At 41.1% G+C, this 13,331-nt stretch overlaps 1 protein-coding gene across 1 annotated transcript in view; it reads left to right on the top strand.

Annotated features, from left to right (window-relative positions):
• The window catches only part of LOC127617585 (DNA nucleotidylexotransferase-like), a 144,573-nt gene that overhangs the window by 47,366 nt on the left and 83,876 nt on the right, over positions 1-13,331 (top strand). The window contains exon 8 of the mRNA XM_052089569.1: positions 11,401-11,503. Coding sequence (XP_051945529.1) covers positions 11,401-11,503 — 103 coding nt within the window. The remainder of the gene's footprint in view (positions 1-11,400; positions 11,504-13,331) is intronic.

Genomic DNA, 13,331 nt, shown 5'->3' with positions numbered 1-13,331 from the left:
TAAAAATGCTAATCTGTAACAGTCAGTTGAACTTCCTGGAAGCTTCACACGATGGCCGTGACAGTTTTAGTAATTCCTGGATTTACTTCTCAGCGCTGTGAGAATACTTTATGCTTTAACATCAATAGAGGATCAGTGTATAGACTGTGACATATAGACTCTTAAAACAAACGTTGAAGAGTAAGGTAGCAGGTGTTCCTGTATCAGCCTGGTCAAATGAACACTTGCAACAACAATTACTTTCATTTACTTTCATACAAATCACAAGTAAAACGGCAGATTATCAGCTCATAAACACTTACTTTTTCGCCCTGTTGCTATATAATGACATCTGACACTTTTACAATAGTGCATGACTCATTTGAATGTTTGCATTATACAAACAACTACATTTACAAGCTTGTTCGAGTGTGGTTAAATTGCACGGTAGTTCGACTGATGGAGTGTTGCGCTTGTGATGTAAAGGAGCGGGTTACGAGTCCTGAAGAGCACACGAGTCCACACGTGAGCCCAAAGTGCCATAGAAGTGATCACAAACATGTTGCCACACTCACATAATTATCATGAAAACTTTTATGTAACAACATTCTGACATTTTTACATTTGGACTTTTTGGCATCTCTAGGAAATAATATGAATGCACAAGAATGCGCATTTTTCTTATGGTTTAAAATATGGTTATATAAAGGTAATTCATGCATTCTTTTTAAGTTTTTGAGCATTTAGTTCAGTTGAGATCAGCCTGATATTAATTACACCGAATGATGTCATAATTAGTCTTCTCCATCGGACAGAGTCTGATTGACTGACTGTTAAAGCTGCGTTCACACTGCCAGCGACATCGCGCGAGACAGCAACACCATCTCATTCATTTTCAATTAGAGCACAGCGACTTCCAGCGACACTAGCTGTCGCGACCGTTGTCGACCAGATGTGGGCGTGTCGCTCTCTCGCGCGAATGTTGCTGGCAGTGTGCACGCAGCTTAACCGCCAGCGACTGGCGACCTGTAGCGACAAGGTCGCTGGCAGTTAAGCTGCGTTCACACTGCCAGCGACTGGTGACCTGTAGCGACAAGGTCGCTGGCAGTGTGTACGCAGCTTAACCGCCAGCGACTGGCGACCTGTATCGACAAAGTCGCTGGCAGTTAAGCTGCGTTCACACTGCCAGCGACTGGCGACCTGTAGCGACAAGGTCGCTGGCAGTTAAGCTGCGTTCACACTGCCAGCGACTGGCGACCTGTAGCGACAAGGTCGCTGGCAGTTAAGCTGCGTTCACACTGCCAGCGACTGGCGACCTGTATCGACAAGGTCGCTGGCAGTGTGAACGCAGCTTAACCGCCAGCCACTGGCGACCTGTAGCGACAAGGTCGCTGGCAGTGTGAACACAGCTTAACCGCCAGCCACTGGCAACCTGTAGCGACAAGGTTCAATGGGTCAAACCAATGACATGCTCCTTTACAACCCGCACTCCAAAACCATTGGCTGGCACTATAGTCTGTTTTTTACAAGTAGGAAAAGCCACCAAAGCGGTCTCGCGCTTCACACAAGTGTATCGTATCGGCTACTGCTGTGTAAAACTCTTGCATGCTGATTGCACAGTCACAGGTTTTTAGGGAGGCTGAATCCCTCCTAAATAGGGTATAGTTTGCCACGCTGCCATATTGCTAGGGTGTTCTGTACGGTTGCCAGGGCATTACTTTGTGGTTTCTAGGGTGACCTGGGTGGTTGCCATACAGTTGCTTATGTGTTCTGGGTGGTTGCTAGGTGTACGGTTGCCAGGGCATTACTTTGTGGTTTCTAGGGTGACCTGGGTGGATGCCATACAGTTGCTTATGTGTTCTGGGTGGTTGCTAGGTGTACGGTTGCCAGGGCATTACTTTGTGGTTTCTAGGGTGACCTGGGTGGATGCCATACAGTTGCTTATGTGTTCTGGGTGGTTGCTAGGTGGTTATTATTATCCCAAATAGGGTTGCCACTTTTGAAGTATTAAAATAAGGGATACTTAAATTAGTGGGGGGCACTTTCATATATTCTGAAATTAGAACTTTCCTGACCTCTGATGTATTAAAAAAAAAACATCTTTATATGTTAAAAATATATATTTATTTTTTTATATTTGTCTCCTTTTATCTTATTTATGTATACATATTGGTTGGTTCATACGCATGTTTTTATTCCTTCACCTGTACTTGTCTTTATGACTCCACAGTTTTACCACCAGTTGTGGACTTTTCGGATGGTCCTTTACCCACCATAGGCCCATCTGTGTTAAATTAGCAATCTGGAATGATTTCACCGTGACGCCATCTGACCTGCTTAAATACAGGACAAATCGTGTCCCGTATCGATTCGATAAGCGACGCATAATTTGCATAAAGCACTGTACTGTATGCGTTCATGACACCAGTTTTGCCTTATAGGGTTGTACTTTGTAAAAAAAGTAATTTGAAAGACCAAGCGTGTGACGATTATACAGTTTCCAGTAAAGTACATACCATAAATATGATGTGACCTTATGTACTGATCTTTCCAAAGTGCACTTAACAGTGTGCATCATTGAATCCTAACAGTCTGAAAAGACCACAGCATTAAAATGCATTTATACGGCTAATATTCTTTTCAGCCATAGGTATGTATATATATTACTCAAGCATGTTTTTATGTTAGTAATGGCTGTTAATGCAGCTCTGTGGATACGCTGGCACTCCCACATGCTAGCACTGAACTTTAGCACATTAGCAAGGCTTGTTGAGATCTAATTGAACATTGTCACATTACTCGCCCACTGAATGAGCTCTTCTAAAATGACCCCAGGAGAGCTTTTCTCACTCTGCTGCTATTAGTTATAGTACCACAGACTCGTGCTACCTTCAAGTCATGCCAGAATGATTGTATTTACGAGTTGAGCGCACATGAATGCCACCACAGTGACATAATTACCTGTAGAGAAACTCAGGATTTTCTTTGAGCCCCGACTTTTAAGAAGCACGGCAATTAAAAATGATGGTGGAAGATAATTTGGGATAGATCACACAGGGTTGACGTTTTTAATTTTGAATGTACAATTAAGTTTATACTTGCATTATTTTTGTACTGTTGAAGATGAACGGTGATTAAGCTTTCCAGGAAGAAAATAATCTTCATTTAGCCACTTTATGAGGCGACAGGGTTGTGTGACTTAAATACTTTTCCCATTATTATCTTTGATGGAACAAGAGTAATTAAATACACAGATAAACAGCAATTAGACAACTAATCTGCTCCCTTTGCTCTTCATTTTGTTGCACCAGTGATAAAAAACAACTTTTTGTCTTTGTCAGTAAGTAAAAAGACAGTAAAGCTGAAGTGTGTTTCTCATCTCGCAGCTTTAAGGAATATCAGTACAAGTAATCTGCCATACCGGGCATTTTCCCGGTGGGCCGACGTACTTTGGGGCCGTTCAGGGGCGGAATGGCCATCGGGAGAACCTAGCGGACAAGTGTGCCGGCTGCGAAACGGGCCGTGATAAGCTAAAATGAGCCGTGCGTTATGCAGAATGGACCACAAAACGGTGCCACAATATGCAGAAAAAGGACAGTGAACACAGCCCCCCCCCCCCCGCTCATCTGTTGGGCCAGTTGCTATGTAGAACCTCAGGCCGATTTCTCTTTCCAGTCCAGCCCTGTTGAGGGGGCGACAGACATACCAACTCACCGCAACTCTCTCTCAATCCCTGTCCTTTGGAGCTCGCCGAAATAACAACAGGAGTACCGCGTGAGCATAAACAATTATAATAAAGTGATTTAGGGTGTTTTCAGACATGAAGCCTGCTTTATTTGTTCTGAAACAGGAGCTAGAATAGTTACAGTTTTGCACTTTCTTCATGGATCTGTTCGCTTTCACAAGGTTATATTTTAAAACAGACTAAAACTGCAACATTTCCATTGTGGTTATTTTTATCCATCATTAGTTGCTTCTGCATTATTCTGCATTGAAAAGTACCTGTTCTTGCAGTCACAGAGCTCTCTCTCTCTCTCCTTCTCGTGCCCGCACACATACACACATACACATACACACATGCACACAGAAAGAGTGAAGCCACGGTTTGATCTGTCAAAAAGTTGCTGATGCCATCCGAACTGTGTCTTTTCTGCCACTATACAAAGAGAGAAGTGATAATGAAGATCAACCTATGTAAAATAGCCGCCTAAAGCTATATTGGGGTTTTGATTAGTTGTGAGTGGTGGTGGTGGCGTAGTGGGTTAAAGCACATCACTGGTAATCAGAAGGTTGATGGTTCAATCCCCACAGTCACCACCATTGTGTCCTTGAGTAAGGCATTTAACTCCAGATTGCTCCGGGGGGGATTGTCCCTGTAATAAGTGCTCTGTAAGTCCCTTTGGATAAAAGCGTCTGCCAAATGCATAAATGTAAATGATTATGAGTTAGTGATGAGCTGAAGTACAGATTTCTCCTCTATACAGGTGGTCTCGGATCGATTGTTTCGGTGCAAGCCATATATGCCATATATGTTCATATATGCCTATACGGACCGAACCAAGGAAGAAAACCCACCAGGTTCTTAAATGAATGCTTTAAACGAGCCAGGTGTGAAAATGCCCTTAGGACGAATTCGTGGAGTAACTTCACCTTGTGAAAGTGCGTGATTGGGTATTTATCCCCTCGAGGCTTGCCGAAGAACGTGTAAGTCCATCTGCAGCTTTCAGTGAGTGAAGAAATTCGATCGAAACAGACTGTTGTGTGTCCGCTTTCAGATGCCATAAAAATGGCAAGAATGTGTGGTGAATGATATGCAGTTGAGTGCGATGAAAACGTTCATATCAGCTTAATATCTTGTCAGTTCTTCAGTAAAAAGTGCTTTTGCTCGCTTGACGAGAAATGTAAGCGAAAGCGTAGTTCTAGCAGGAAGATCTCGGGATTCATTCTATCAGGCATCCTCTTTATAAGCCTGCAAGCTGCCACTCATTGTTCGCATACTTCCGTGTTTTAACCCCCCTCCTGACCACACCATGGCGTCTGTGGCTCAGGTGGTAGAGCGAGTCGGCCGCTAATCGTAGGGTTGGTGGTTCGATTCCCGGCCCACACGACTCCATATGCCGAAGTGTCCTTGAGCAAGACACTGAACCCCGAGTTTCTCCCAATGGCAGACTAGCACCTTGCGCGGCAGCTCTGCTGCCATTGGCGTATAAGTGTGGGTGTGAATGGGTGATTCGGACACAGTGTAAAGCGCTTTGGTAACCTCTATGGTTCAAAAAGCACTATATAAGTGCAGACCATTTACCACTACCAGTTTAGGTCCCATCCTGGGCAGGCTCCACATCGCCTCCGACGGGATTTGCATGGTTCAAGCAAGCATTGGCACGCTGAAGCGTAGGATGGGGCTTATGCCAAATGATAAGAATCTATTCTTTCATATTAATTCCAATAATCTCGAGTCTTTCTGATAGAACACAACACCCTGTCCCGGACACAGAACGACCTCCTGCTGACAGACAGCAATGTGCAATTTGTCTCCCTCCACCTGACCAGCGATTATGTTAATGAAGCTCACACCTGAATAACACTGGAAAAATCCAATGTGTGGTGCTGGCATAAAATGTTCTGAGTTACGGTGGCCAAGAAATTAGCTTTTTAATCCAACTGAATTAAAGCCTTCGATCACTGTTGCATTGCATCTCATGCAGGAGTGTTGCATTTTTTTATGCACCATGGAGTGTTCGCTTTTTCCCCCAATTTTTTATTCTAGTCAGATTATTTATTTTTTATATGAACTTTTTTATATGAACTCACAGAATCAACTTAACTCCCATTATTTCCCCCCTTTTTGTATATTTGTCACCTACTCACCTACTTAATGACCGCCCCATAACCCAATACACATAGTCTGGGGCAGAATGAAATTTGAGTATCTAAAACCTCACAGATACAATTCTGGACTCTTACCCAGAATTCTTGTATCTTAGTGCAGAACCACAGAGCATGGACCATGTCACCATCCTTCAACTGGCATTGCCAGCAGGTTGGTGTATCTTTAAAACCAAGTCTAAACAATCTAGAGGGAGTCCAGTAGAAATGACGCAAGATCTTAAACTGAATAAGGCGTACCCTTGCATCCCCAGACATAGTTTTAAATGTTTGTTCAAATTCTTTCCCACTCCCCATCCTACCAAGGTCAAATATCTTCCCTATAACCTCTAAAGAGCAGTTAAGGCCATATCGCCAAGACTCTGAATCAACAAGGAATAATACACAGACTCTTCGTGCACTGCGAGAACTGGCTTAAGTGCCTCCCATGCCAAACCCACAGAGGACACTGAGGACCAATTGGTTTCTACATAAGCATTAACATTTGTTGAAATGCTGGGTCTCAAAGAAGGGATGTATTAAAGCACCATCTTTACTCTGTATGAAGCAACATCTCTAAACACACCAAACTAAAATCTTCCCAATTGGGGACTAAGATTTTAACACATCCTCTGTAGTGTCAATGTTGCTCTATAGGGTCTACGCACCTTTGCATCTTGATGATCAAGGACCGGATCCATTAAAAGATTGAAGTCTCCACCCAAAACCATACTGTTCCATGAAAGATCCCAGCTGCTTGTAACTTACCCTCAAGATCAGCCAAAATCAGATTTTCCACTGTTTTTCAGACAACACTATAATGACTCTTCCTAAATTATCTTTAATCTGTTTGAGGCATTAAAATTGTAAATGTTTACTTATCAACATGATGACTCCCCTGCTCTTTCTCAAACCAGCTCAAAAAAACACATTCCCACCTCATGCCTTGCCAAGTTTTTCAGCTTCCTGTGAAGAAAAGTGCATTTCTTGAAGGAATACTATCAATGCTTAAGAAAAGATACAACCTTACTACATTTATAGGGTGCCCCAGCCAATTAACATTCCACTTGGAGAGAAACATTTTACCTACATTAAAGTGTGACATATTGACATGTGTGGCAGGGTGAGCAAGAGACAGACGGTGAGTGTGGTGTCAAGCCTCGGAGACGCATTTATTAGAAATAATAATAAACGTAAAATGTCCAAAAGTGGTAACATAGTGTCCAAGGGGGAATAGAGTTCATAATAAAGGGGCAATCTGACATCCTTGCGGTGAACGGGGATCCGTGAAAGGGTGGGGTGGTGTCCATAGGAAGGCCCAGGCACGAGTTGGGTCAATCGGCCACTCACGCTCCCCTCGAAGGACCACGGCAGGAGGGGTGGCGGCATTACTGGCGGCCTGTCTTCCAAGGCCTGTTGCAAGCATGAGGGGAAGGCGGCCTGGCATCTAGCCCATCAGCGGCAACGTGAGCAGTTCACCCCCGGGGACACTTATTCGGGGACCGAAGAATGGGTCCGGCAGCACACCATCTCAGCAGCTCCGAACACTCCCAGCTCTGTTCCTGGGTGTGCGAGGATGCCAGTGTGTGCACACATGGAGATTTGACGCTGGCTACCTGTGAAGTGGTGTGCTCTGCGTTTTAAAGACAGCGGCGATGAAGCATTATTCCCATCAGGTGTGCTTCATTCACCGCCGACTAAATGAGGCTTATTAATTATGCACCTGTTCTCGCTCTCCCGCCCAACTCCCGTTGTGGGTCTGGCTGAAGGATGGCCCTAAGAGGTGGTGCGACGATAACGAGACGGAGCAGCTGATCATTTCGCCACACATGCAAAGACAAATGTTGTATCCAAGGCTATATTATATAGACCACTATACAACATTGATGTAACCATAAGATCCTTAATAACCCACAGAACAGAAAAAAAGTGCTTCAACCTCACGCATAACTGTCCCAACTGGTGTTCATCGGTCGGAAATCTGATGGTCCATGCACGCTCACGAGACTTTCCGTGACACTATTGCTACCAGATTGCTCAAGTCTGGTGATTTTTACATATACTGCATATGAATGCATGTTTTTTTTAACTTTGTTTTTTCTTAACATAAACCGTACCATTAAATTGCACATAAATATGTTCAATAAAATCAAATTAATATAATATAATAGGCCCCAGTTAACAATAACATCGAACCTACAACATGAGCAAATTATCCCGTTGCTCACGCCCAGCACAGTTTAACAAACAAAATTGCTTAATATTGCTTAAAAGGATAATTTTAGCTAATTTTAAGCAGAGCTCGGCTTTAAGCGATCAACCCTCGCATAGCATAAAATGACTCTCCGTTTTTGTCATTTTACTTTTGATAAAACGTCCTTTAAATAATGTCATTGTAAAGGGATCAATGGAAAGGAGGAGGTGAGAACCGGCTTGACGATACAAATAATAGTTTAATTTTAAACTCAAACAAAAGACAAACACACATATATCTCTCTCTCCCGCACAATCCTCTGCAGTCGACCTTTATCCCTCTCGGGAGGCTTGATTAGCCTAATACGGGACCGGGTGTGTAGGATCACGACCCAGCCCTGCCCTCCGCCCTGCCACATTCCTCCCTCGTTCTCTCAGGCTGGGGAGCTCCTAGCATGACGTACACCCCCCCCCCCTTCCCCTGGGGGAGGGCGTGCCCTAAGCCCCGTCTGCCGGCAGGTCATCCCCGTCTACCTGGACGAGGGAGGGGACAAGGGGAGGGAAACAGAAATAATTAAACTTCCTGTAACAGTGTAGTACACCCCAAAAAACACTGTAAAATTTAAAAGAGAGGGAAAAGGCCAACACAGAGCGGCAGTGAGAGAGAGAGAGAGAGAGAGGAGAGAGAGATACGCGTACTCTGTGACTCGTGGGGACACTCCTCCTCCCCTGGCAGCGGCCCTACCGCTCCAGGCAGTCGGGGAGTCCAGTCCCCACTCGCCTCATGGACAGAGGCCGTTCACCGCGTCCGGGTGGTCGGTCTACTCCCTCCCCCGGTGGATGGCAGCGGCACTCCCCTGGGTGGATGGCAGTGTCGAGGACTCCGCCACGGGCATCCCTCCTACTTCCTGGGTTTCAGCACCAGTGTAAAGGGATCAATGGAAAGGAGGAGGCGAGAATAATAATAGTTTAATTTTAAACTCAAACAAAAGACAAACACACACATGACGGACATGTCCGTAAACTATCTCTCTCTCCTGCAGTCGACCTTTATACCTCACGGGAGGCTTGATTAGCCTAATACGGGACCGGGTGTGTAGGATCACGACCTGGCCCCGCCCTCCTCCCTGCCACACTCATATTTATTAATATTAGTCAATTTTACTTGGCCTAAAATGGCATAAAAATGTAACTTCGTAATAACTGCAAAATGACAAAAATGTGTATCTAATTTTAACTGACTAAACTTTTATCAAATATTCAAATATTTAAAAAAATGTATAAACTATTTACATTTATATAAACATTTATAAAAACATATAAAATATTAATATATTTAAAATGTGCATGAGAAAACTGTCCTGAAAACCTGAGCTCCGGAACAATAAAAATACTAAAATATAAGCTACATTTATAAGTTACTCTGTTGTGAATTTCTCATGTTTGGACAGTTTGGGATAAACCAAGAGTTCAGGGATGTGCTCTTCCGTAACCTAATACTGCATCCAGCTGTAAATACTTCATTCCTAAACAATACCAGCACTACATAATTCACAAGCCGCATTAAATCTTAAAAAGACGAATATAGCTTTTCCTTTACGTTTTGATGAAAAAGTGCCATTTAATAGCGGCCTGATGTTGCATTATATTAAGTTACGTTTATTCAGCACTTCTCTAATCTTGCATCTGAGAGCAAAAGGCAAGAAAAGTGCAAGTTCTGACTTCTGAGAGGCTCTTATCTGTTCACCGGGCCTACGCTTGAGATTCTCACTTGTGCAGTCTGCTGTTAAAAGAGAGGAATTCATATTTATATGCTTTTTTGCTACTCAGACTCATTTGTGTTGGCTTAAGTACATTTATAAAGGACAGCTTTTGCACATGGTCCTTTACATGAATATGCCACCTGATGCATTTACGTCTTCAGCATGCAAATATATACTGTATTTCATCATATGTATCCTTATACACTGGTAAGACTGGGGCTATATCATACAGATGTTTCTATAAGGTTTTGAGTCATAAGTCTAATTGTATAAGTGCTTGTTTTCTCTGGCAGTGGTTTTGTATGTTTGTTTCAAATGTCTAGTTCTTACTGTCCGACATTAGAATAATTTTTGGAAATTCTAGCTTCCAAACTATCATTCCTATATCATCATGTTTTGTAATGGCTGTAATGTAAACAAATGAACACCATAAAACCACACAGGGAAACATTAAGACAAGAGTCAGCTTTATAACAAAGGTAAAAGGTTCAACTGTGTTCTTCGGACAAGAGTATTTTTGACAAATGTCAGGTTGAGGCTAGTAATGCTATATATAAACAACTTTTAAATGTTTACACAGATGCAAATTTTATGGAATTATTTATGTATTATTTATATCCACATTTATGTATACATTTATTTATTTCCATATTTATTTCTATTTAAATATTTCTACATATGTTTATTTCATTCCACATTTATTTATTTATAAAAATATTTCTATAGATATTTATTTCAATTTTTTTTTAGCTTAATCAAACTGATAGATCTAACATAGGGATGTTCGAAGGATTTCTTTGCAAATTAATTCAATAATTAATTTGATTGTTTTTAAGCAGCTTTGATCTTCATTCAAGTTTCCAATTTTAGTTTTTACCTGTTACATTAATTGTTTTGTGTTTTATAACTGTTGAACTGTTTCAATTATTGCTAAAAAGCCATTAAGTTAAGATCAGCGAGTATTTCATATATCAAACAAAGATATTCTATTCTTCTCAAATCAGTGTTAAGCAATAGCTTTATTGTGTCAACTTACCCCCAAAAGTGTGACATCACGCCCCACTAGAGTGTGAAATGAATCTTCTAAATATTCAGAAACTTTTTTGAAGCTTAGGATGTGCATTTTGTGTCTATAGAGTAACTGAATTTCACAAATAAAACTACACTGAAGTGTTCAAAAAAAGTCAAAAGTGTGACAACTTGCCCCGCTCTCCTCTATATATTGTAATATCTCAGTCTTCCCAGCATGCACCTGCCTGAACTCGGCACCTACAGTGCCAGTTCAGTCTGTTTTTCAGTGACTCATTTTCATAATCTCCCGTGTCAGCAGCTGAAACTCATAAAACGGCCTGACAGCTCCAGCAACGACGAGCACTGTGGAGTTTAATGATACAGGGTGAACGGCTTATTAGAGAAATGGGTAACGGGCAAAGCCATTAATTGAGCCGTATGTCCCCATACTGTTACTCACAAGAGTATTGTGTATCTCATCATATGATCTGTGCCATGTCCTCCTTGAGACAGAATGGAGAGTGTTATTTAGTAAAACACAGGCGACTGTGAACATGCATGTAATGTATAATATCCTATATGTCTACAGGGCAAAAGAGTTCGGTCATGATGTGGATTTTATCATCAGAACGGCTGAGCCAGGACAAGAGGACGGACTTTTGCCCATGGTGATTGACAGATTCAAAAGTCAGGTACAAAAAAACGTTTTGCTGTTTTGTTTTCCGAAATATTGCGATCCATTTTTCAATGGATAAAAGGGATGACTTTGGGTCCTCTTTAAGACAACAAACTCGAAACATGTTATGGTCAATTCGGAAATTTTTTTTTAATGATTTTTCTGAAGAAAGATTTGTAGAGGGCAATCCTCCACTCAACATGGAGAGGATGTAGGATAGATACTATTATGCCAAAAGAACAAATGATCATATGGGGTAAAGTGTCAAATAGTGCACCAGAATTCAAATTTGTGGCTCTCTGGACACAATGGGCCGAAATCGGAAAAGTATTATTTGAAATTACTTTAGTCTTAAAAAAAAAAGATAGATAATAGATTATATAATTTTGCAATAATAACCAGCTGACTGTACATTATCCCTCTTATAACATGGATACCAACCACATAAATACAAATAAATGGACATGAAATATTAATTATGTTATTAAATAAGAAGAAAAGAGACTCCAGAAACAGCTGAATTTCACCTCGAGTTTGTGTCGGACAGAGGTGGATACAGGAGCCAAAAACTGTACTCAAGTAAAAATACTATTACTTAAAAATACATACAGGTGAAACTCGAAAAATTAGAATATCGTGCAAAAGTTCATTAATTTCAGTAATTCAACTTAAAAGGTGAAACTAATATATTATATAGACTCATTACAAGCAAAGTAAGATATTTCAAGCCTTTATTTGATATAATTTTGATGATTATGGCTTACAGCTTATGAAAACCCCAAATTCAGAATCTCAGAAAATTAGAATATTGTGAAAAGGTTCAGTATTGTAGCTCAAAGTGTCACACTCTAATCAGCTAAACACCTGCAAAGGGTTGTATGTGTTCCTAATTATCCTTTAGGTGAGTGTATATACTCAAGTAAAAGTGCTAACATAAATAATTGTTGAGTAAGAGTAAGAAAGTATCCAAATAAAAGAGTACTCAAGTAGTGAGTTACATTCACAAATGATACAATGGACATTAACTCCCAACATTCCATTACATAATACAAATGTAACATGTGTTACACAATTATTATTATTATTAATGGACATTCTGTCATCATTCACCATCGTGTTGTTCCAAACCCGTATGACTTTCTTTCTTCCATACAACACAATAAGGAGATATTAGCCAGGCACTATTATATTTTGAAAGTGAATGGTGACTGAGACTGTCCCTATCAATCTGTCTAACATATTTTAGGTTCCACAGAATACAGAAGGTCACATGGGTTTGGAACAACATGAGGGAGGGAAATGATGATGGTATATTAAACTATGGCTTTATAGGAGAATTTCACAAAAAATAAAAAATATCATTTATTCACCCTCATGCCATCTCAGATGTGGATGAGTTTCTGTCTTCTGCAGAACACAAATTAAACATTCTTAAGAAGAATATTTCAGCTCTGTAGGTCCTTACAATGCAAGTGAATGAGTGCCAAAATTGTTACGCTCCAAAAAGCACATAAATGCAGCATAAAAGTAATCCATACAACTCCAGTAGTTTAATCCATGTCTTCAGAAGTGATATGATAGATGTTGGTGAGAATCAGATCAATATTTATGTAATTTTTTGCTATATGTTCTTCTCCCAGCCCAGCAGGGGGCGATATGCAGAGAAGAATGTGTAATCACCAAAAACACAAGAACAAGAATGTGAACGTGATCTGTTTCTCATCCATACCTATCATATCACTTCTGATGACATGGATTTAACCACTGGAGTTGTGTGGATTACTATTATGCTGCATTTATGTGCTTTTTGGAGCTGTGAAATTTTGGCACCCATTCACTTACAC

This window comes from Xyrauchen texanus, chromosome 24 (assembly GCF_025860055.1).
Source record: "Xyrauchen texanus isolate HMW12.3.18 chromosome 24, RBS_HiC_50CHRs, whole genome shotgun sequence".
NCBI lineage: Eukaryota > Metazoa > Chordata > Actinopteri > Cypriniformes > Catostomidae > Xyrauchen > Xyrauchen texanus.
The sequence above is the reverse complement of the archived record's forward strand: the minus strand, read 5'-3'. Positions and strand labels throughout refer to the sequence as shown.